At 37.5% G+C, this 26,056-nt stretch overlaps 1 protein-coding gene across 2 annotated transcripts in view; it reads right to left on the bottom strand.

Moving 5' to 3' along the window:
- DOK6 (docking protein 6) overlaps positions 1-26,056 on the bottom strand; it is a 440,469-nt gene that overhangs the window by 161,849 nt on the left and 252,564 nt on the right. For both annotated transcript variants that reach the window (XM_024236187.3, XM_054538078.2), the window contains exon 4: positions 2,558-2,677. In XM_024236187.3, the coding sequence (XP_024091955.1) occupies positions 2,558-2,677 (120 nt within the window). The remainder of the gene's footprint in view (positions 1-2,557; positions 2,678-26,056) is intronic.

Below are 26,056 nucleotides of genomic sequence, written 5' to 3'. Positions count from 1 at the left end.
TCCAGGAATTTTCTTTTAATGCTAAACATTGAAGAGTCTTAGTGAGTACGTGTCTGTCTCCCAGCATGTGTACTAAAGTAAAGTTGCAAATTTCCTTATAGGATATCATGTATCTTTGTGGGCCATTTAAATAAACCCAGTATTACTTTTTCCAGCTAAATTACTCATAGATTTGTTAACTATATTTTTAAAGCACATATATCCTTTTGTTTGAAGTTAGGATTATTAAACATAATTAATCTAAGAAAAGCATTTATAGCTTTGTTATAGATTTCTTAACTATATATTTAAAGCACATATATCCTTTTGTTTGAAGTTAGGATTATTAAACATAATTAATCTAAGAAAAGCATTTATAGCATTGGTGATATAATTTCAGGTCCACTGTAAAGTATATGCAGGAATTATTTTTTCTCTTCTTTATTTTGACTTGTGTGTGTATATGTGTTGTGTGTGTGTGTGTATGTGTTTTAAAGTCACCTTCTGCTTTTTATGTAGCTTTGGCATTTTATTCTGTGTTTGTCCTATTCTAAAATAAATCTATATTAAAAATTTCTCTTTATGTTCTAGACAAATTACTTTGACCTTATTATCAAATTAGAAATAAAGTTATGATAAACCAAAGAAGTACATTATACATTTGGATGGAAACTATATATATCTCCAAATCTTCAAAGTAAAAAGCATACAGTCCACGCTACAAGAGGCACAGTATTTCTATTTACAAGCTTAATTTATTCACTTTTTTCATATTTCCTTTATGTAGTACTTGACAAATTTTTATCAGTAAGAGGTGTTTCCTTTTCTTAAACTGTGAATGGAAAGCATACATTTTAAACAGCATGATTATGGACTCTGTGCTTAGCACTGCTCTCAGAAAACAAATCAGAGGTGAAATTTGAGAGAGTGTGGGAGAGGAACTGGAATATAAACCAGAAGCTAGATAAAGAGCTACAGAAATGCTTTCATGACTTTCTTAAAAACTCAAATGGAAGCAATATTTGGAACTTATATATGCTCATGATCAATGAGCAGAAAAAAACTTTTTTCATTTTAGCAACAAATAAAAAATAGTGTTACCATGAGCCGTGAGCTAGCAATGGCTGTTGACAGTATTGTTGTTAGTAATAATGAGATTATAATCATCATGTGCTATCATGTGCTCTTTTACCTATGCTATTTAGTTTATGACCCACAGATAATTCAAGAATTTCTTTCTTTTTTCTTTTTTTGAGATATGGCCTCACTCTGTCACCTAGGCTGGACTACAGTGGCCCAATCTTGGCTCACTGCAACCTCCGCCTCCCAGGCTCAAGCGATCCTCCCTCCTCAGCCTCCTGAGTAGCTGGAACTATAGGCACACGCCACCACAGCCCGCTAACTTTTGTAATTTGTAGAGACAGGGTTTCACCATGTTGTGCAAGCTGGTCTTGAACTTCTGAGCTCAAGCAATCCACCCACCACTGCCTCCTAAAATGCTGGGATTACAGGTGTGAGCCACCACGCCCGGCCCAGAATTTCTTCTTAATAAATAGTGTCAAGTTTCCTCTATATCCTTCAACCTTTCAAAACACCGATCATCAGAACTTAGCAACACTAAAAAGTTTCTATTTTCACACTATTCAATCATCTGGTGGTGGTGATAATATTTTTAAAAATGAGCTCACAATCAATGAATATTGACAGGCTGAAAAATATTACTCCAATTCTGTTATTTAGAGTTGCTAGTCAAGAACATGCAGCATAAATTGTTATGAGACATTAGAAACGCTTGTTAAACTAGAGAACAGTGTAGTAAGTAAACACCATTAGAAACAAAAACCTCAGTTTTGTGAAACCCTGAGATTTTACTCACTACTTTCCTCCTTGTTAATATTAGCCAAATGTCCTAAAAGCTACCGATAACCTGATAAGCCAAATCTGTTACTGTAGACTCTAAATCTATAATAAGTCTCAAAAAAGAAACTGGAGGGATGCTAGCCATTCAAAAGCCTTCTGAAGAACAAGTTAACCTATTAGTTATTAGGATAAAAGGCAATGTCACAGACAAGAAGCCAGGAGACCTGGGTTGTACCTTAGCATTTTTTCCAGTTGTTACACCATTGTGGGAAAGTTCCTTAATAACTTGAACTGTTCAGTTTATTTTATATATATGTTTCTGAGACAGGGTCTTATTCTGTTGTCCAGGCTGGAGTGCAGTGTTGTGATCTTGGCTCATTGCAACCTCTGCCTCCCAGGTTCAAGCAATTCTCGTGCTCCAGCCTCCCAAGAAGCTGGGACTACAGGCGCGGGCCACCACACCCAGCTAATTTTTGTATTTTTAGTAGAGATGAGGTTTTACCATGTTGCCCAGGCTGGTCTCGAACTCCTAGCCTCAAGGGATGGGTCACCCTCGGGCTCCCCAAATGCAGGGATTACAGGTGTGCGCCACTGCACTTGGCCTCTTTGATTTAAAAAATATGATTGGTCTGAAACATTTCTGAGATCCTTTCCAGTTTCAAAATTCTGCAATTACAAGGGTATTCTGAAGTGTGATGGAAGGCAATCTCACACCTACCATTCTGTTCCCGCTGCACTCCTGCCGCCAGAAGGTCGGGCTCCCCAAGGCTGATGTCATTGAGCCTGGTCCCCAGACACTCCATGCAGAGGTGCTTGCACCACTCCTCGGCCTCCAGCTCTGAAAGTAACCACAACATCACCAGTCAAGCAATGCTCCCTAGGAATGATGGAAGAAGAATATTCCCTTAACCATTTTCCCAGGTAACTGGCAAGAGTTAAGAACCTGCCTTTAAAAAACAACAAAAAACTGTATTTAGGAAGTGAAAATAAGTCCTCGAAATCATTTCCTACTCTTTGACATTATATTTTTAAGTAGTTTATCTTATTTGTAGTACTTTACCTTATTTACAAATAATAGTCTGAGAATATTTGTTTCTTATATAGCATAGTTTAGATTGATTTTATTTAGGGAGGAAAATTTACTTAAAATAATAAATTAGCCAGGTTTAGTTACACACACACACACACACACACACATATATATAATATATATACACACACACATATGTATACTTCAAAACATGCTTTACATGACAAATACATTTAATTTTATGTCAATGTAAATTAAGTAACTAAATATAAAATAAAAAATATATAAGTGAATAGCTGAAAAAATGTCAGGTTAGATTAAACAAATGAACGTTTTCCTGAAAGTGACTTAGATTTGTATGAGTTGAAGACCTGATCCCCAAGTCATTCTGAATTGTAATGGGTCATAAATCAGCTGTAGAATGTGATCATTTTTCTTTGTAAACAATACAAATTAGGCTTTTTTTTTTTAAATTGGGGTAGAATCTTAAAAGTATCTCTTCTCTTTGGAAAATTCCAATTACCTAAGACATTGATTAGATCATTGCTTTTTTTTTTTTCTGTGATTACCTCCCAATTTCTTTATAATCACATTTTCCTCTTGCTTAAAACATTAGAATGTGTTACATCAACACAAAATCCTGTCATATCTAAAGTTTTCACAGGCTTTCATAAACGTAAGTGAATTTGACTTTGGTGTAAGCCCTGTGCGAGTGAGGTAGCCAAGGGTTAGGATCATATCTGTGTCTCAAATCATTGGTCAGCATCAAAATAGAATTGGAAATCAACTAAGTCTTCCAGCTACTTCACTATGCAGAAATTTGAAAAAGGGTCTCAGGTTTAATATTTTAGGCCAAGCTCCAACATCACTGTACAGAAATTGGATAAGAACTTTCCATTGACGTCTGCCCAGAGAAGTTTCTGACTTTTCCATAAATCTAGTACAGCATAAATCTGTACTAGAATAGTGTAATATGGATTCTCTGTAAATCTCTTGTTGCCCTCTGTGAATGACACCTCACCCTTTGCCTTGGCATTTTAAACGCCCCAGGAAAAGTTATCTGTGACAGGTTTTCTTGACTTTTGGGATCTGAATACCAACACTGGGCTCTCCTTGATGGTCAACACCATCAAATTTGGGTAATGTTTTCTTTCTGAGCTTAGTCACACTGCCTTTGCAGCAAAAATAAGTTTCATCAATGAGATGTGAAGACAAATTTGTCATTTATTTTTAGTTTATTCAAGACCATGACATACTTTTAAAAATAACAAAAGAAAGAACATGCAGTTCCCCATGGGATCTTGTTCTAATAAAAATAATAGTTCCAATGTTCCCATCATGAGAAGCATTTTTATTTACGAAAGTACAGTTTGCATGTATCAGGGACCATCCCCTCACTGGTGTAAGGCGTACTATCAAACTATGTCAAGGATCAGGAAGATTTTCAAGAGGGCCTGGTTCCCTCACTTGGGTGGAGTCAGAGGCCTGGGATTAGCTGCTCAGGCATTTCCTTAGGAACCCAGAAAATAATCCTTTCCAACCACAAGGCTACCAATATAATAAATGCACCATTTGCGGAGGCTATGGCTTACTAAAAATAACAAAAAAAAAAAACAACAACTTTTTTCTTCTAGGAAGCAAATGCCAGACTTCATAGAAAAATTTTATTGGAGCAACAAAAGCATATATTGAATGTACTTTTATTAGATATATAAGTATTTATAAAATGTATAAAAGATTTAAAATATTTTCTAACAGTCAACCAAAATATTATGGGTTAAACCAATTTACATGCTATGTATCAAGAAATGTTTGAAATTTCTGTCAAGGGAGACACTATGATTATTGTTGTTTTTCTTTTTTTAATTTTTTTTTATTATTATACTTTAAGTTTTAGGGTACATGTGCACAACATGCAGGTTTGTTACATATGTATACATGTGCCATGTTGGTGTGCTGCACCCATTAATTCGTCATTTAACGTTAGGTATGTTTTTCTTTTAAATTTTTAATGTTTTAAGTTTTTCACAAGACTCCACGATGTAAAAATAATGTAAAGTCACATGCAATTAAAATCTTTTTTGCATTATTCTATGTAATAGTATTTCCAGTTCTCTACAGATAAAGATGAAAATATCTAATGTGCTATTTGGGAGTAAAAATTAGAACGTTAAATATGCCAAAGCACCTTGGTGCCAATATTCTCTTTAAGCAGTAAGTCGGTGCATGCCCAGACATTTAAGAAATATATAATTCACTCCTTCTTTGTGTTAAGTCTTTTTGTCCCAGGGTTTAATGAGACAAAGAAAGCAATCATACAGTAAAAGGCTTCTATGAAACTGGAGTGGACTCTTTCAAGCAGAACTAAATGCAGAATTTCTGTAAGTGCTGGAACAAAGAAGTTTCCCATCACGGCAATGAGAGGTATTCATGGGCTCCTACCAGCAGATAAAGATGTCTTTTGCAGACAGTGCTTCAGCATTTTAGTAGTGTAGTAGCATATAAGAATAGGAATAGCAAGAATAATAAAAGTAGAGTACATACTGTCACACTAAAGACTGAACTGTAAACTATTTCAAAGAGAGAAAGGGGAAGAGAGATTCTTACAATTCAGGGCTCATTCCTTTAACAAATATTTCTTGTGAACTCTCCATATGCCAGGCCCTGTGCTAGGAGGTTATATGAAAAACACACCATTTCTGCTCTCAATAATCACAGACTCTAGTGGGATGGGCAGGTGGGTTTAGTATATGGTGCTCTGGAAGGCTGTTAGCCTAGCTAGGCCGAAACTGAGGAACTATGCCAAAGGCTCAGCAGAGTGAAAGTATCAGGGCAAGCAGAGAGAAAATGATGATGTGTGTGCTAGTGAGTGAGTGTGCGTGTATATCAGCGTGTGTATGTGGGTGTGAGTGTGCATAGCAGTGTATATGTTTGTAATGTGTGGGTGTCTGTGCACACAGCAGTTTTGATGAGTGTGTGTGAGTGTGCATTTGTACTCATATTTTGTGAGTGTATGAGTGTGCGTTGGAGGAGTCTGGGAGGAGTGAGGGAGATGCCTGGGGTGGAGAGGGAAAGACATTTACAGGGTAGCAAGAGTGACATCCTGTAACAGCTGGAGATAGCTCTGAGTTCATGTAGAAAAATGTGAGAAACAGTGTCAGTTCATTCTTTTCACGATTTTCTAGTTTTTGGCTCAATTAGATCAGTCCTAAAACTTCACTTCAAAAGTATTAACCTTTATAGTCTGTATACTTGGATCTAACACTTTTGCTGCACATAAGCTGAATTTCTTTGACTTTTAGACAAAGCTTTGGTTTTATAAATCTATTTTTGACAGTCACCACCTTTCAAATATTACAACTATGCTTTTTAATTCTTCTTTCTTAGGCAAGCTCTATGTATTGAAGTCTTTTAATCTTTTATTGCATGTTAATTTTTTTCTATCACTATTTAATTGGTGTTTTTTCTCTAAATTATCTTTCACCTTTCATTTTCATATTTTTTTTTTACAGAACTGAGATTCAATACAAACGCAATAATATGAACCCACCCACTGCATTTTAAAATGTTTATTTTCCCATAGACCGAGTGCCTTTTGTAATTTGCTTTATCTTTCAAACTTTTCAGTCTACACATAATGTGTAAATAATTAAATTTCATTATGGAAGAATAAAGACATTAAAGTGTTCTGTAAAGGTTTATATTTTTCTCTTCATGATGAAGTGCTTTTTCATTAAGATGCCTTTTTCAGATAGCCTGCAGCTATGTTCAAATTTTTAATTGAGTAAATAACTTTTTCTCTGGACTAGAAACGCAAATAACGTTTTCATTATATAGAGGATTAGTTAAATGAAGAAATTTGGTAATTTCCAAAAGGAAAATTGAAAGGCATTTGGGAATAATAAGACAAATGGAGACTAGAGATTAAATTAAATGGTGAATTATGTGACAAATGGGTTGACTGACTGCAGAGAAAATGATGGGAGTCCAAAACCAACTCAGTCAAAGATGGTGGCTCCTCCCTGTGTTTCAGTGTCTTTCCATTTCTCCACAGAATTCTGGGGGAAGTATGGTGTCTTACAATACAGTGACATGGGACTGATGCAGCGCTATTTTTAATTCTGATTCAAAGGGATCAGAGAAGAGGTATTCAAATAGAAGGCCTTTAATAAATGCCTATTGACTAAATAATTAGATTCAAGCTTTATTGCTTTTACTAAATTTAGTCCTTAAGATAATGACATTAAAGTTAAATGATCCAAAATGAGCTATGTTTGAAAACAGAGTGAAAAAGTTTTCAACATATATATATACACATGTATATATAGATACAGAAAATATGCTATCAGCCCAAAATTACATAGCAGAATTAAAAATAGCACTGCATCAGTTTCATGTTATTTTATTAGAAGATGCAAGTAAGACTTTTTTGTGTGAAAATAATAAATCATTGTATCTAGTTCCCACTGGAGTTAGCTTTTATTAATAATCTTTGGAAAATGTAGACAAAATAATCCTGTTTCGTCTTCAGCATAAGCAGAAATTCTTAATTCTATCTAATTCTTATGTTCTGTGCAGATTTGCTATGATTTGATGATAAAGGTTGTTTTCATATTTATTAACGTCTTAAATACATGCTTTGCTGTGAAGTGAAGAAAAATGTTTCCCTTACAGGCTATTGCTTAGAGAATATAAAACTCTCCCTTATTGTCATTTAAAATTTATAGAACTATTAAAATATAAGACATTTTGATGATGCTTTCATTCTTGAAAACTGGCGTGACTTTCTACTTAACTGGCCTTGCTGATGTTTTACGGATTTTTGTTTCCCCACCACCCCCGCTTCCCTTTTTTTTTTTAATAGTAGGAAGACAAGAAACCAGTTAAAACCTAAGCACCGCCGGGCGCAGTGGCTCACGCCTGTAATCCCAGAACTTTGGGAGGACGAGGCGGGTGGATCACTTGAGATCAGGAGTTTGAGACCAGCCTGGCCAACATGGCGAAACCCTGTCTCTACTAAAAATACAAAATTAGCCGGGCGTGCTGGCACGCGCCTGTAATCCCAGCTACTCGGGAGTCTGAGGCAGAAGAATCGCTTGAACCCGGGAGGCGGAGCTTGCGGTGAGCTGAGATGGCGCCATTGCACTCCAGCCTGGGCAACAAGAGCAAAACTCCATCAAAACAAAACAAAACAAACAAACTAACAAACAAAACCACCTAAACGCTTGTTTCAGCAAAGATCAAAAGCATGGATCTCTGGTTAGCCTACAGGAACAAGCTTTTTCTGTTGAAGTCAGATTTGTAGAGTTGACCAGTGTAGGAGATGGGTGTACGATTAGTTTTCTAAGTAGGAAGTGCATTTATTTCCTTTCTGTGGAGTGCCCCTCATTTCCTCCCTTCCACAAAGTTCACTGATACCTAATAGTCCTTTAAAATGTAGTTCAAATATGGCCTTCTTAGTTTAGCTCTTCAGACCCATGTTTAGATGTGACACCTTTCCTCTACATTTCCATAACAGTGTAGAGAATTTTATCATAGCCCCTAAATATCAGATGAGATTGGGTGCATTCAGGGTGGTATGGCCGTGGACGCCCCTAAGTATCAATGAGCTATTGTTCTGCCTTTCCCAGTCAACTTTAAGAAATTGGAGTGCAGGAAACTTACTTGATCTAGTCACCCTTTACCCTAGAACTGCACCTGGATATGGAAACGAATACATAAATATGGAACAATTAGGTATATATCATTTGCAGTTTATTCCCAGAAATTCAAAACAAGTTCTGAAGCCAAATGCAAATAATTTGGTGAGTAGTCTCTTGGAGGATATTTTGAGGTCTTTATTGTCTCCATTTAAGTAGAGTTTATAAGTCTTGCTTAGCTAGATAAAATAGATCTTTAGAAAAAGAAACAGAGCACTACCTGACATGGTTCCCTACTGAACTTAGGTAATGATAAAATATCATCTATTCAGAAAAGGTTTATTATTTTATTGGCTATTTTTTTCTTTCAACCTCATTAGGAATATTTATGCAACCTGAAGTTTTTGCATAAACTCTTCTAATTTTATTTGTGATCAGCACTTGATTAAATTTTTATTTTCTATATAGATATGACAGTGGAATCTTAGAAAAAGTCAACTTAGAGCCAAGGAAATGTGTTACCACCTAAATGCATCTTTGATGCAGATAATCATAACTTGTTTTCCTTGATTTAACAGTAGGTTGATACATCAACTTTCTGGGCTCAATAGAGAAAACCTTATTCTGCTACTTCTTTTATGAATTGAAGGAGTGAAATTAGGCTTTCAAACATGGCCAAAGAGAAAATTGCCCCTACCTATTTTCCAAAGTAACAAATGACAAATAACTGCAACTGATACAACAATCAAATATGCTGCTTTTTTGCCTGACAAGAATTCGTTGTAAAATTCTTTAATACGGAGGTTAGTGAATGACACAAGAGCTTAAAACAATCCAGAGAAAACAAGAAAGAACAGAAATGGACACCAGTAAATGATCTGAAAAGAATGGTGTAGTGTGTGTGTGTGTGTGTGTGTGTGTGTGTGCGCGCGCGTGCATGTGTGTGTGTTGGGGGAGGGAGGCAAAGATGGGAATTGGGTATTTTTAAAAACTCACGAGCTTAAAAAGGATCCTTTCCAACAACTTGGAAGCTCACCTTGAGAATGAATGCATTTCTGTGATGGAAAGCCAGCACTGGGGAGAATTCTTAATAGATGCCAATAGAAAATTTGATGCACAGGCCGGGCACGGTGGCTCATGCCCATAATCACAGCACTTTGGGAGGCCAGGATGGGAGGATCACAATGTCAAGAGATTGAGACCATCCTAGCCAACTTGGTGAAACCCTGTCTCTACTAAAAACACAAAAATTAGCTGGGCATGGTGGCATGTGCCTGTAATCCCAGCTACTTGGGAGGCTGAGGCAGGAGAATCACTTGAACCCGGGAGGCGGAGGTTGCAGTGAGCCAAGATCATGCCACTGCACTCCAGCCTGGTGACAGAGTGAGACTGACTCAAAAAAAAAAAAAAATTGATGCACAAGTTTTTTAGGCTTCTCAAGAATACAATAATCAAGCAGACAACTTTTTGAGGAAGAGGTGCTACCAAGACCCTTTATCTTAGTCATACTTTCCTAAGACTCCAAAAGCAACTGCTTTCTGTGCAGCTCTTCTGAGGTGGTTGGCAGTTGAGAGAGAAACAGACAGGAAGAGCTGTGTGCAGGAATATGAAAACAGAGCCAACGATATGGGTATCTAAACCGGAAGTCTGAAATCATACAGAGCTCTAAAACTGTTTCTCTGTACCAAATCTGTTACAAAAACATTTTGACGTTAGTCCCTATTGAACATGGAACTGAATTTGGCCAAATGACACCAACAAATCTGAAAGTGTATTTATTCCAGAGCCTCCTGAAAGGAAAGAAAATCAAATTCATAACAATAAATAAATAAATAAATATGTTGAAAAACTCAAATTGATAACAGCTTGATTTTCTTCTGAGGAGGACCAGTGTTGGACTTCCATCCTTCAGAACTATAAGATAATAAATATATGGTGCTTTCTGCTACTGTGTGCGGCAATTTGTTATGTCAGTAATAAAACACCAAAACAAATATAAAGGCCAAATATTTTATTCCTTTCTAATAGGAAAGCTTCCAAGCACGCTAATTAATGGGATGTGATCTATGAAAACAATTAGAAGTATATATAAGGAATATGGTGTGATTAAATCTACTTGAAGCTTAATAAATAGGAATTTCCGGATTATTAACATGAAGGGGGCCAAAAAAATCTCAAGGCAGAGAATGCTGATCTGCCAAAAGCCAACCGAGAACAAGAGCAGGAGGGTCAGAGGGGGGGTGTGGGAAGGGGTCCGAGGGAGAGTTGGAGCAACCACCAGAAAGATTAGATCCACCAGTAACCTGAAAGTACTGAAAATGTACAAAGGAAGAGATTTCGAAGGACATCTGGTATAAAGGAAGGGTGTTATATAAAAGGCCAAGCATGTGATTTAAAAAACACATTGGGTTTAGAGGAGCAAGTCTTCCAGTTGTATAGCTTACATCATGAAATACTACGCAGCCATAAAAAAGAACAAAATGATGTCCTTTGTACCAGCATGGATGCAGCTGGAGGCTAATATCCTACCAGAATTAATGCAGAAACAGAGAACCAAATATTGCATGTTCTCACTTTTAAGTGGGAGCTAAACACGAAGTACACATAGACACTGAGGAGGGAACAAGAGACGCCAGGGCCTACTTTAGGGTGGAGAGTGGGAGAAGGGAGAGCATCAAAAAATTACCTGTCGGGTACTTTGCTCATTATCTGGGTGACAAAATAATCTGCAATTTACCCATGTAACAACCCTGAACATGCACTCCCCTGAACCTAAAATAAAAGTTGAAGGGAAAAGAATAAAAGCAAAGAGAGAGGAAGAAACACCCTTTAGCAATTGGGTGGTAGAGGGAAAAGAAGAAAAAGTAGAAGATTTAGGGTCCTGTAAGTAAGATGTTGCCACAGTATCAGGGAACTGACCATCCCTATCACAAAAGGCAAGCAAACAAAACCCTACCATACTTCCTGGGCCTTATTAAAATGACAGAAAAAGGGCAATATTAAACTAGGACTTTTTCATTGACAAAATACTTTTAATTACAAACTCTGTTAACTATTGAGTAGTCAGATGCTGTGTTTTAACCTTTTTGTTCAAATATTTAATTTTGTAAAGATTGAGATATAAATTTTATGTATTTATCATGTACAACATGATGCTTTGAGTCACATACATTGCAGAATGATCAAATCCAGCCAAACAACAAACTAGGACTCTTATACATCATCCCGATATCATAAAAATCAGCAAAGAAAATAAAAGTCCATAGAGAGAACTACTGCAGAAATTCAAGACAAGAAAATTCACACAAATTCAAATAAATTAAGGAAAATAAACTCCTACCACACCTCAATCCCCAAAAGTAACATGAAGCAGAAGAAAACTATGCGTACACTCCAAAAATAGTTGAATGTGCTCAATCATTGAGGGTGTAAAATATAAACTTGAATCAAAAATTCATAAACCAAGAATGGAAATGAACAAAAACTATAGGAAAAATGAAAAGAATAGCATGAGTTAGAAAAAGAAGTGGAAAAAGACAAAATAAACCTAGGAATGAAAAATAAAGTACAAGGTACGTTAGGTAGAATAGCGTCAAATGAACACTTATTAAGAGGCATTGAGTAAAATACAAAAATAAATTTGTCACTAAAAAAGAAGTAAAAAGGGTCGAGGAGAAGCAGTGGAAATGGATAACAGGAGAAGAGGAATGACAACTAGGATCAATATAGCAGTGGAGTGGGGAATGGTGGTGATGAGAATCATTCACATTTAGGATATATTCAGGAAAGCCTACAAGATTTGCAAGCACGGTATGAGGGAAAGAGAAATTAAAGATGAATACAAAATTTTTAGCCTTTACAACTGGAAAAATGGATTTATCATGTAGTGAGATGGTGAAGACTGAGAAAAGCAGATTTAGAAGAAAATAACAAGAGCTCAGTTTTAGAAATAATTCTTAGATTCTTATTAGTTATTGAAGTGGATGGGTGAATAGGCAGTTCACTATATGAGCTTGGGATTCAGGAGAGAAATTCAGATCAGACTTATAAATGTGGGAGGCAACAGCATATTGATTCCTTTTAAAGTCATGGAACCAAATGAGATCACCAAGAAGTCTGAGTAGGTAGAAAAAAAGAAGACATTTAAGGGCTAAGACCTGAGATACTCCCACAGTTCGATATTTGGGAAACAAACAGGGAAGGCAACTAAGACATAACAGACATTTAAGGAAGAAGAAACCAGAAAAACATGCAATATGCTGAAAGCCAAGAACAAAAAATGTTTCAAGGAGGAGAGAGTAGCCGACTTTTTCATGCTAGCAAAGCTCAAGTCAAATGAAGTCCAAAAATTGATTGTAAGATTTTTCTAACCTGTAGAGCATAGCTACCTTAATAAGGAAAGTTTTGTTAGAAAGTTTTTGTTACCTTTTTCTTAAGGTAGCATTAGCTCCCGTAATAAGGAAAGTTTTTATTAGGCTTCCCTTATTGTCTTTGTTGGAAGACAAAAGACAGCTTGAATAGGTGCAAGAGAAAGCAGGAGAGAAGGGAAACAGAAGTTGGAGTCAGTGCAGACAGTTAAATAATAGACAACTCAATCTAGAAGTCATTTATTTTGTAATTTTTTTTAGCTCAAGAAGAGAAATACCTGGCACAATGGCTGCAGAGGGAAGTGACATCAAGAATTTTGCTTGATGGTGAGTTCTAGTAGCATAAAAAGAATATCAGGATGTGTGCAGGGGCGTGAGAAGGAGTTGGAAAAACCATTATAAAGCCCAAGATATTAGATTCTAGAGATGAAAGAGGCAGGAGAAAGAGCATGTAGCTGACATGGACTGAGATAAAGGGCACGTTGAGATTAATTTTGACAGCCCTATGCTGATGCTCTGCAGAAAAGCGTGAGAACTAAAGGGAGGTTGGGATGGGGGGTGTCCTTCTGGAAGCACAGTGTCCCTGGTGGCTCCTACTGACAGAGGTGGAGCCTGCAGATGGGCAGACTTATTTCCTTAAAACGAAGCTATTTCCTCATGGCTGCAGAGGAAAGCCTCCTTGAGTGGTCTCATGCTGAGTACACAGCTTGTGAATCCCTGCTGATGGTAGCCTGCAGGCAACTTTTGCCAAAGGTGACCCGGGGTTGTCAGCAGACAGTTGTTTCTTATTCAATCCATGTAACAAACCTTGGGGTCATTTTTGACATCTGTCATCTAACTCATTCCATTCCTTCATCTCACATCATCCATTCCATTCAATGAACATGTTTTTGAGTCCCACTATGTGGAAAACACCATAAATGGGCCAACATAATAGCAAATAGCAACATGGTGCCTGCATCAGTCTGAATATGTGATGTCGATGATTAACAGAGCCATTCTGCAGACTCACCGTGTAATTGAGAAAAAAAAAAATTTGTTGGGTTAAGACACTGAAATTTTGGGATTGTTTGTTATAGCTGCATGCCTAACATTTCCTGTCTAATTAAAAAAAAAAAGAAATAAAGAATAGAAGTCAGCTGAGAAGGGTGATGCTATGTGTCACTGTCTTGGTGTTCAGTCAGCAACGGAAACGAAATGAACTGGGCATTGGATAGAGGCTGATCCATTTTATGCAGTAGGGAAATATTTGGTTAAAACATCACCTGTAGTAACTTGGTGAATGGATTAGAAAATATCTGCCCTAGGAAAAGGAGTTGGAAGATAGAATATTAACAAATTTATCAGCATATATTTGTTGCCATAGACTGTATTTGGCAGGGTATTAAGAAAAAGAATTGGTCAGTTTGCACACAGGATCAAAAGGAAATAGAGTGTATTTAAAACTTGGAGCTTTTCAAGGTTGAAAAAGGCAACTGCTTCTCAACTCCAAGTCAATACCAATAAAATAAAAATGATAAGCCTTTGAGCTACATGCCCTTTCCTAAAGCCTGTGAATGGTTGAACGCATCTCAGAGTAAAGGTCTACTCAAAGGTGGAGCCCAATATGCTTGCTTAATAGAGAAATGGTTCAGGGAAAAGAAAGCAAAGGGGTGGTTCTCCCACCAAAACCTGAGGGCATAAGGTCTGAGACAGAAACAGCAGGAGGCTTAGGATTGAAGAGAAATACTTCTAGAAAAAAAAAATCAAACAAAGCGGTGGGTGTAACTACTGGCCCATGGAACCAAGTAAAATCAAATAGATCACAAATCTGCAAAGTTTTAAAGAGTTACACTGCCAAAGAAATCCAAAACTTCTCTAAAAAAGTCAATCGCTTTTGGAGCTTATAAATCATCCTTGAGCTTCTAGGGCAGAAAGCATCTGAAGAAGTTTCTTAGCTCCTAAAGAAAGTGTACACTCCCATGCTCGCTTCAGAGGTCGAGTTAAGGCAGACGACAGAAAATTAGAAAACTCCTAGAAAATGACATCACTTCAGATAACAATGGACTGGTGGCCCCCTCCCAGAGTGCAAAATTACTACCTAATCAAATAATTAGGTACCTGTAATTAGGTACAAATAATTAGGTACCTATAATTAGGTACAAATATTCAAATACCTCATTCCACATAGCAAGGAGGCTCTGAAACTGTTTATCCCATCTCATTTCACAGGTGTGCATTGGGTCATAGGTTTCTAGCTCATAAAGAGTCACATCTGGACTGGTTGTAGGGACAACCTTGCATTGCCCAGAATCCTGGAGTCATGACTGGATGAGACACTGAGTTAGTGTCTTTTGGGAAGGAGTGCATGCATTTTTTTTCCTTTTTTGAGACGGAGTCTTGCTCTGTTGCTCAGGCTGGAGTACAGTGGCACAATCTTGGCTCACTGCAACCTCCATCTCCTGGGTTCAAGCGATTCTTCTGTCTCAGCCTCTGGAGTAGCTGCGACTACAGGCATGTGCCACCATGCCCGGCTAAATTTTTGTATTCATAGTAGAGACAGGGGTTTCACCATATTGACCAGGCTGGTCTCAAACGCCTGACCTCGTGATCCACCCACCTTGGCCCCCCAAAGTGCTGGGATTACAGGTGTGAGCCATTGTGCCCGGACACATTTTGTTTTTAGGAAGAAAACAATGAAGTTCAGTGAGCAGAAGCATGCTTGGTGGGATCCTTTGCACAGTTTCTTGTTCAGCCGGATTTAGAGCTGCTGCTTTTGGGCACATGGCAAGATGGCATTTTCTCCTCTTTGGATGCAGGTGCCTGGTACATTGTGGGTAGTCAGAGAGTGAATGAAAAGTGAGTGAAATATTTTCCATATGTTTCCCTTTAAATACACACAGTCAGAGAAGCCCTGAGTGCCTACAGGGTGATATTGCTTGCAGTTAGTACATGGGAGGAATGTGATGAGTATCTTTGTTTATTTCCAAGAAGAGCGCCGCTAGTGGTTTTGACCATTACCCCACTAGGAATTATTTTTTTCCTTCTAGTCATACATCCATAAAAGAAGAAAGCAAAAGGACCACTGATGTTGAAATACAAATAATTATTGAGGAGCATAAAAAGTATAATTATTCTGATAATTTGCATAAAGATGATCATTAAGATTTACATGTTCCAGTTATACGAAGTATTGTACAGCTCATAAAGATGGCTTTTTAAAAGCCAGTATCAAATGAAAACTTATAATAAATATTATGTTCAGATTAATTTTCCATTCATTGGAAAGAAAGATCACATATATTTGCGGAAAAGCACTAACAGGTCTGAAAAATGATTTCTGAGTAATGATGAAATTTGTATGAAAACAACATACAGAAGTATGAAAATAAATCAACTGATTACTTTTTAAAACTACAAGAATTTCAAACATTAGATGCTGAAATTAACACAAACTTTTAATGCATTAGTACATTTAAAATTTCAACCTTTGTTTTATATTAGCTTTGCACTCCAATCCAAACATCACACAGCATTTTATTTAAAAATGTATTTGTTGCCTAGTCACCCTTTAAAAAAATTAATGGCTTATGAAATGAGACAAATTAGGAGTGTATTTTTATTATAAATCAGAAATTTTATTAAAGTAAACTTTATAATATTGTTGAATGGGATTTGTCCTCTTGTGTTTGGAGCCCTCTAAAGCTACCACTTGAGAACAATATGCACTAAATAGCCGCACATTCCACAAACATTCTAAAGACAGCCACCAGAGTCACACAGTATCTAAAATTAGGGATTTGAAGATAGGCTTGTTGCCTTCACTGGTTGCCTTCAGTTGGTTCCAACATATTGTTCAATTTTATTAAAAGCTCCACTGTAGTTAATGCCAAACACAGTACTGTGCCTAGGGTGTGGGGAAAGGATAACAAAATTCCTCGATTCTTCTCAGAACCATACATCTCCACAATTTCTTAGTTAACATTTTCCCAATTAACAGTGTTCTCCAATGTGTTTGTATTATCATAATCAACCATGGACCATTTAATTATTATCTGTCATTGGGGCCCATTTTCATATTGCAGGTGGAGTTTAGGCTGAAGGGATTTTCTGTGGTCAACTGACTTGTGATTTCTATCTTTTTTTTTTCTACTTTTATTTGAAGTTCATGGGTACATGTGCAGGTTTATTACACAGGTGTCATGGGGGTTTGTTGTACAGATTATTTCACCATCCAGCTATTAAGCCTAATATTCTCTCTGTCCTCCCACCCTTCATCCTCTGATTTCTAATCCCTTTTTAGAATATCTTAAAATAAACCTTAGAAGTCAAGACCCTGAAGCAATGCAGAACTTGCAAAGAGGGGTGCCTGGAAAATTGCTTCAAAGTACAGTGTGGTTTAGGAATTTCTATGGGACCAAAGGGATTGGCCAGATCCATTCCAGTTTTTAACTATATCCCTAAGGTTGACACATTGTTCAGCAGATTCTGCAGGCAGACTGCCTTTTAACTCCTTGACTTCGTTAATAACTGCACCATATTTTAAGGGACTTGAGATTCCACACATTTTCCATGAGATAAAACAAATAATTTCGGAATGGCTTAGGATAGTTCAAAAAAAGGATCTTTTGGTTTACTTAATTGGCTTTGGAGCTAAGGTGAATACATGTCGCCTTGAAGGCTGGATCCATCATATTGCTTAAAGTCATTTGTCCCTAGTAACTATTTCTATGAAGGAAACAAGTTTAACTTGGCTTGAAGATCAGTTTCACAGGAGGAAGTTTAGTAAAGCTAAACATCATTTTGGAGTTGGCAATGGGACAGTGTTGCATTGGCATGGCACAAGAAATGAATCTTCAAATCATTTCCATTTTGCTCCTTTATAGATCACAGTTGATTTTTTTCTAAAGTGCAGATTTTAAATAACTTTAAAAGTCTCATTGGAAATCTATTACTGCACACTCATGCAAAATTTGCTTTGGTTCATTAAAATAGATCAACATAAAACTGTATTCAAATATTTTTATTTGTTCAAAGGCAATATTCACCTACTAACAGAGGTCTTTAGACAAAAAGTCCAAAGTGAACAAAAGGGAAACAACCCAGGATTTGGAGCAAGTAGTATTAAACTCCTGAGAATATAGTTAGAGTAAGAGAAAAACATTTTCAAAGAGCTTTCTTTATTAAAAATTGAGGTAAAGAGCGTAATAAATTACATCAGCAGCAAGCCTTCCAAAAGTAGCTGTGATAAGTACACATCCTGATTAAAACGTGAAAGCCTCAAAACAGAACCACCAGAGAAACAGGACAGAAGAGATAGAAGACTATAAAGAGTAGCTCCTGGAGGCCGGGTGTGGTGGCTCACGCCTGTAATCCCAGCACTGTTGGGAGGCCAGGGCAGGTGGATCACCTGAGGTCAGGAGTTTGAGACCAGCCTGGCTAACATGGCGAAACCCCATTCTCTACTAAAAATACAAAAATTATCTGGGCTTGGTGGTAGGCGCCTGTAATCCCAGCTACTCAGGAGGCTAAGGCGGGAGAATCACTTGAACCTGGCAGGGGGAGGTTGCAGTGAGCCGAGATCTGCATCAATATATTGATGGCGAGATTAAATTCTGAGTTTATTCAGAAGAACCAAGGTGAAAAATAGGTTAGTCACCCCTTCTGATTACCGTTTGTTTCTGTGCTAGCCCAGAAGTACAGCTTTTCAGAGTGGACACACCTGGGTACAGTTCAGGGCTCCAACTCAGACAAGAAAACATCTGTAGCAGGTATTTACAGTTAGGGGTGATTGGCGACAGTCCACATTACATATATTACGTAAGCTTTCTACTTTTCCTTCACATTGCAACTGTGTTTTTATTCAGCTTAAAGAATTAATTCAGTAAATTAAAACTATATTTTAATGAAAAATTATTTTAGGTGGAAAGAACAAAATTGACCAGATTGAATCATGTTGCATTTTTATATTATCTGATAAGAATGATCTAACGTTTAGAGCTGCTATCCTGACAATTACATAAAGGAACCTTAAATTGTTCCTACAGAGTATAATAGGAAGGAGGCTCCACCATTTCTCACATCTGACTGAGTTACTTATGCTTTCTGAATTTCAATTTCCTATCTCTAAGATGCCCATAGTCTCTTCTTTTTGCTCCTTAATTGCTTATGCATATGCTATAAACTGAATGTTTGTGTCCTCCTACAATTCATATGTGGAAACCTAACTCCCAAGGTGATGCTATTAAGATGTGAGGCCGTTGTTGATGTCATTAGGTCATGAGGGCTCTGCCAGCAGGAATGGAATTTAGTGTCTTTACAAAAGACCCAGAGAGATCCCTTGCCCTTTGCAGCATGTGAGGACACAGAGAAAAGACAGACACCTATGAACCAAGAAGTAGTAGGTTGTCAACAGACGCTGCATGTGCTGGTGCCTTGATCTTGGACATCCTAGCCTCTGGGACTGGGAGACATACATTTCTGTTGTTTATAAGCATCCAGGGTATGGTAGTTTTGTTACAGCAGCGTGAATGAACAAAAACAGGATATAATTTGCTGAGTTTTGATGTGTCACTTCTACTTCTTCAGACTTTCAGCATCTGCTGTCCCCTCAGTTGAATTTGTAATCAAAGCATAAGAAATATCAGGTATAGGCCAGGCGTGGTGGCTCACGCCTGTAATCCCAGCACTTTGGGAGGCCGCGGCGGGTGGATCACGAGGTAAGGAGTTCGAGACCAGCCTGGGCAACATAGTGAAACCCCGTCTCTACTAAAAATACAAAAATTAGCCAGGCGTGGTGGTGGGTGCCTGTAGTCCCAGATACTTGGGAGGCCGAGGCAGGAGAATTGTTTGAACCTGGGAGGCGGAGGTTGCAGTGAGTTGAGACTGAGCCACTGTACTCCAGCCTGGTGACAGAGCGAGACTCCATCTCAAAAAAAAAAAAATCAGATATAGATGTCTTATGTCTTCAAAAGAAATAGCAAAAGGAATGTATTGCTCCTTGAGGTCAGTGTGAAAACTCCAAAATCTATCCAGTTTTGGTTATGGAGGTATCCCTTATGAGATGTTAATCTTGCTAAATCTGTCATTTCAAGTAGAAAAATGAAATTATTTTAGTAATTGTGCTAAGACCAATCTGAAAAAAATGTCGGTATCCTGCACTAGCGCATACCATGATAAAAGAAACAATGAGAGAAAGTGGTTAGCCTCATTGAGACTTGTAGAGTTGAAATTTGTAAGTTATTGGAAATTTTTCATTCATTAGCTTTTATTTGAATATACAAAGACACTTGCATCCTACTTTTCTTCAAACAAAAGGTAACACATTTAGCAATTGATTAAAGTCAATGTTCTGAGTTATGAACAATCCATGCACATGACAGGCCTCCATGCAGAGGGTTTGTTTCAGACGTACAGAAACTAGTTTGAAAAGCGTGAAAAGTGGCCTTCAGGAAGAAAGTCGGGGCCCTGTTTATGTCATGCATGGAAGCCGCTTACAAAGAGACCAGATGTTGCCCTGAAACTGAGACAGAGGGTACAGCAGAGGTCCCTCCTCTTATTGTAAAGCTAGGAAGACACCCCCAAATCATTTGCATCAATAGAGTGACCAGGTTTGTGATTTTCTTCTCATCATGAAACACCAGGATTTCAGACGGCCATCTAATAATATTTAAAATCTGGCATTTATTCAATGTTCAGAGTGATACTGTCCCAGCAAATAATTACAGGCGCAGTCAGATTAACGTCCTTTTTAGCCCCTTTCTAAGACATTCCAAAACAAATTAGGGCTGTAAAACACTGGTCAATGTGCCTTCTCTCCGTCCTGATCCTCCACTCCAGTTACCACATTTAACGACCTGTTTGCTCATGTTCCCAGTGCCCTTGACTTTATCTCAGCCTGTGTAATTAACCGGATTCAGCTGGCAAACGTGAGCAATGTTCAATTTCTCAGGGGATTAATTCCTAAATACAAACAGAATGAAATATATTGTGCAGAAACACATAACCTATTATATTTGAATATCTTCTTAGTTTTGCAAAACCACAGCATGTAGCCTTCTTGTTGCTGCTTCGTCACTTTATCTTTTTCTAATGGACACCAGTGTTTCAATACATTGAACCATTTGGAGGCACACGTAGATGTGCACAGCAGTGACTTTTGAAATCATTTTATGTAATATGAAAGGCCAGAATGCTGCTTGTTTCTTCTGGACAGGCCAGAGAGCCAGGACAGCATCCTTTGACCATGAAGGTTAAATGCTGGAGCAGCAGAGAACATGCAGAGCTCAGGGTGCCAGAAGCCCCTGTCACCTGAAAGATTCAGTGGCAGCAAAGTCAGATGTAATGATTAAATATTTACATTGTTCTACTATTTGATTTCAGGGTGTTAAGGAAATTTTCAATTTGCCTGTATTTGATTTTAATGTGTTTTCAAATATTCGAAGTAGACAAAGTAGCCTTCTTAAGGGAACTAGACCAAAAATATTGTGTTGTAACTCTTAAGGTCTAGTTTTTACCATCTACAGGCTGAGAAGGGATTGTGTTTAATTATTATGTGCAGGCTTACTTTTATAGCTGTGCTAAGCTGCAGCCAGGAATATTGAGAGGAATGAATTATTGCAAAACCAGTTACTAATTAATCTTTTTCCTTGTTGAAAAAAGAGAGTTATATATGCAAAAATAAAGCATTTTGAGCTCTCCGTATTAACTTGTGCTGTATTCTGGAATACTGAGAAAAAGACAGCAGAAAAAGATTCATTTCCGTTTATGAAATAGAGAAATACAGCAAGCTGCTACTGGCAGATATAAGTAGCAGAACTAAGGAAGCAGAGAGACCCTTTACTTTTGATTATGAAAATGAGTGAATAAAAGCCTGTTCTTGGCTTTCAAGTCTTTCCGATGCTGCTTTCAAATGGAATAAGCTAGTATAATAATAATAGCAAGAGTAATAGTAGTAGTAATTATTGTCAACATACTAAATATTACAACAATACTTATTTTAAAAATATTTACTGTGTGCCAGATACTAGTGTAAGAAATTTACATTACATATATTAACTTACGTATGACTCCCAACAAGAAATAGACACTACTAGTTTCACAATTTTGCAGATGATGTCACCAAGACCAAGGAATTTAAAGTGCATGTGAAGATTCAGGAGTCAAACCCAGCAATCCAGCCCCAGTCTATGCTCTTAACCTTAATAAAAGATTCCAGGCCAGGTGTGGTGGCTAATGCTTGTATTCCCAGCTCTCCGAGAGTCAGAGTTAGGAGGATCTCTTGAGGCCAGAAGTGTAAAACCAGCCTGGTCAATATAGCAAAACCCCATCTCAACAAATGAAGAATTAAAAAATCAGTTGGGCGTGGTGGTGCCTCTAGTCCCAGCTCCTCAGGAGGCTGGGGTGGGAGGATCGCTTGAGCCCAGAAGATGGAGGCTACAGTGAGCCATGATCGTGCCACTGCATTCCAGCCTGGGCAACAGAGGGAGACCCCTCTCAAAAGCAAACACACAAACAAAAACAACAACAGCAACAACAACAAAAACCCACCCAAAACCAAACAACCAACCAAACAAACAAAAAACCCACCCACTCACCTACACACCAACCAACCAACAGAAAGTTTCCAGTTAATTTGTATCTTAGGTCTGGTAGAATGCAGACCTAATTCCAGAATTTATGAAACAGGTGAAAATCTCCTATCAAGTTCATGAATTTACTATTTCCTTCGTGTGGTGGGCCAGTTTTCCCCTTGTAAAAGTTATCAGCACTTAATTTTTATTTTGAGACTATTTTGTTAGGTGTATAAGAGTAAAGAATTATTAGCCTCTGTTTCTAACACGTGATTTAACATCAAAGATCTCATTACATCAACTTTCTTTGGTTAGCTTTCGCCTGTTATATTTTTCTGTATCAATCAACTTTTACTTAGATTATGCTGTAGTAAGAAATAGCCCCGCAATCTCAGAGGATTCTTATAACAAAATGCTTATTTCTTACTCCTGACCTTGTTCGATGTTGGTCAGCTTCAACTCTGCTCAGGTTCTCTCATTCTGGGACCAGGCTGAAGGGGTAGCTTCCATCCCAGTCTCAGGGCAAAGGGGATAAAAGCTAAGGCAGAGCCATGTCAGGTAGTTAAAATTCATATGTGGCACGTGTCACTGTTCCAGGTTCCACTGACAGACTCAAGTTAATGGAAAGGGAGGTTTAATATTCTAACAGAGAAAGGCAGGCAGGCATGAGAAACAATAATCCAACCCAACACATCGCAGTCATCCGTCCCATCCTTTTACTTTCTATTACTGTGGATCCTCTATTTTATGTGCATTTATCTTGTAAAGAGTATGTAACTAAGTTTTCAATTCAGTTGGAGATATCTTAGAAAAACCTATGTATTTGCATTTACTTGGATTGTTACCGATCATTTCAGTTTGTGTTTTCCGTTTGCCGTGAATTTTCTTTTTTTCTGTCCTCCTTTCCTATCTTCTCTAACAGAGCACCTCAGACTTTATTATGCATTAGAAATACCTGGAGGGTTGGTAAAGTGGATTCTTGGACTCCAACCCTGGAATTTCTGATTCAGAAGATCTGGGGTGCAACCTGAGAAGTTGCATTCTAACAAGCTCCCCGGTATATTGATGCTGGAGGTCCGGAGCCCACACTCACTCTTCTGCAGTTATCCATTGCATTGTCTTTATTTTCTCCCTTTTTCACGTATAAGAAAAAAATACAATGATCTTAGAATACTTTAATCAAATTTCCTCTTTTTACCATATCAGTGTCCAACATTACACTTATATTTTGTTTTAAGTCTATTGTTTTTAAATTCTTAAAATAGTTATCTTAGCATTTTACGTCAATATTACTTTAAATTTAGCAACTTCTTGACTTGTTTTAAGTCAACATTTTAATCAACATTTAATAAACTTATACTATGTGCCGGTGACAAACCTATGATGTAAGTGCTACTATTATTTATATTTCCACTGAACATATGTGGAAATGGAGGCACAGAGAGGTGCCTTTGTCACAGCACGCTGACTAGAACACCTACACTCTAAACCACTTTGTGATATTGTCTCATCATTGTGATTTGCATCTTCCTCCTTTCTGTTTTTACTTTCCTCTTCCTAAAGAATATGTTTTTAGTACTCCTTTCTGTAAAGGTCTAGGTTATTCAATTTCCTTTGCTTTTATGTTTCTGAAAATATCTTTCTTGCTACCCTTACTATTCAGTGTTAATTTATCTTGACTGTTGCTTTTCCCCAGCATTACAAAAATTTTTTAGGGTATTTTGTCTTATTGTTGCTAACATTGAGTCATCTATTCATTCTGTCATTCCATTCTAACAGCAGTCTGATTTTTCTCTGGGGTTGCTTTTAAGACTTTTTGTTTTATATTTAATTTTACATATTCACCATTATGTGTCTACTTGTTGACTTGATGTAACTCTCAACAACACAACTCTTTCTTCAATTCTGGAATTTTTTTTCAGCAATTGCCATTTTGATTTTTGCCTCTTTCCTATTCACCATTGTTTCTTTCATTGTAAATCCTGTTAGACATATGTTGGATGTATGGTGGACATTCTCACTCTTTCATATCTTGTTTTTATCATATGTCGTATTTTATTTTTCATATTTTAGATTAAGGTTTTTATATCTTCATATTTTGTGCTTCGTTCTTTTTTTTTTTTTTTTTTTTTTTGAGGGGTTGGGGAAGGAGTCTCGCTCTGTTCACAGGCTGGAGTGCGGTGGTGTGATCTCTGCTCACTGCCACCTCCACCTCCCGGGTTCAAGCAATTCTCCTGCCTCAGCCTCCTGAGTAGCTGGAATTACAGGCACCTGCCTCCACACCCAGCTAATTTTTGTAGTTTTAGTAGAGACAGGGTTTCACCATGTTGCCCAGCGTGGTCTCAAACTCCTGAGCTCAGGCAATCCACCCACCTTGACCTCCCAACATGCTGGGATTACAGGCGTGAGCCACCGTGCCCAGCCTTTGTGCTGCATTCTTGATGATTTATCCAGATTCATCTTCTAAGCATCTAGAATCCTCTCGGATAGACTAATTTTATTTAATCCTTTCCATTTCAATGGCATTTTAAAATATCTTAAAGTTATATTTGTTTCTTTTACATATATTCTGTCTTTTATATTATGCCTTTCCAATGTAATGTCTATTTTTTTCTTATATTTATTTTAAATAAAATTATTTCCTATTCTTGTAAAACTTTTCCCATTATTTGCAGTTCTTAGGATGCTAATTCGCTTTTTTGTTTTGTACCTGGTGAATTTCCCTCTTTGTGATTTATTTATGTGGTTGGTGCTATTTTATTAAAGTAAGCTCATCTTCAGAAGGTTTTTCTCTTCTGTAGAAAACTCGTAAACCTGGAATTCTTTTTTTGTTTTGTTTTGAGACAGAGTCTCACTCTGTTGTTCAGGCTGGGGTGCAGTGGTGCAGTCATGGCTCACTGTAGCCTCAACCTCCCAGACGGGTTATCCTCCTGCCTCAGCCTCTAGAGTAGCTGAGACTACAGGTGCACACCACCACACCCAGCTAATTTTCTGTATCTTTTGTAGAGATGGGGCTTTGCCATGTTGCTCAGACTGGTCTTGAACTCCTGGACTCAAGTGATCCACCCGTCTCCACCTCCCAAAGTACTGGGATTACAGGCGTGCACCACTGTGTCCAATGAGCCTAGAATTCTTTAAATGGTCTCAACAAAATGGTTTAATCTTTTCCTCTGTCAAAGCCCTACAGCAGTCAGCAATTCTAAACAAGTTTGAGTTTAATATTAGCTTGGAATTCTTTTATTATGCAAGTAGTTTATATTGGGATATGATATTCATAACAGGGGCAAGCCTTCATTTAGATGACAATTCACCATTTTAATTCTGAGAGAGATGTGTCAGCCTTTCTCATTACTTTCTGAGGGTGAGTGAAATTTTGCTATTTCTTTTATAAAGAAGGGAAGAGCCAGATTTTATGCAAAAAATTCAAGTCCAGAGCCCTAACTTCATGCCGACTCAATGTCAATGTCAAATTTCCTGCCCCAGAGAAGTTTACAATTGTGTGTGAGTGTGTGTGTGTGTGTGTGTGTGTGTCCCTGTTCAAGTACATAGCAACCTGGATTTGTTTCTTGATGTCTTTTGTTATATTGGAAAAATTCTCTGCCAATTTCCATTCAAATATTTCCTTGACAC

Source organism: Pongo abelii, chromosome 17 (assembly GCF_028885655.2).
Source record: "Pongo abelii isolate AG06213 chromosome 17, NHGRI_mPonAbe1-v2.0_pri, whole genome shotgun sequence".
Taxonomy (NCBI): domain Eukaryota; kingdom Metazoa; phylum Chordata; class Mammalia; order Primates; family Hominidae; genus Pongo; species Pongo abelii.
Note: the sequence above shows the minus strand (reverse complement) of the source record. Positions and strands in the feature narration are given on the sequence as shown.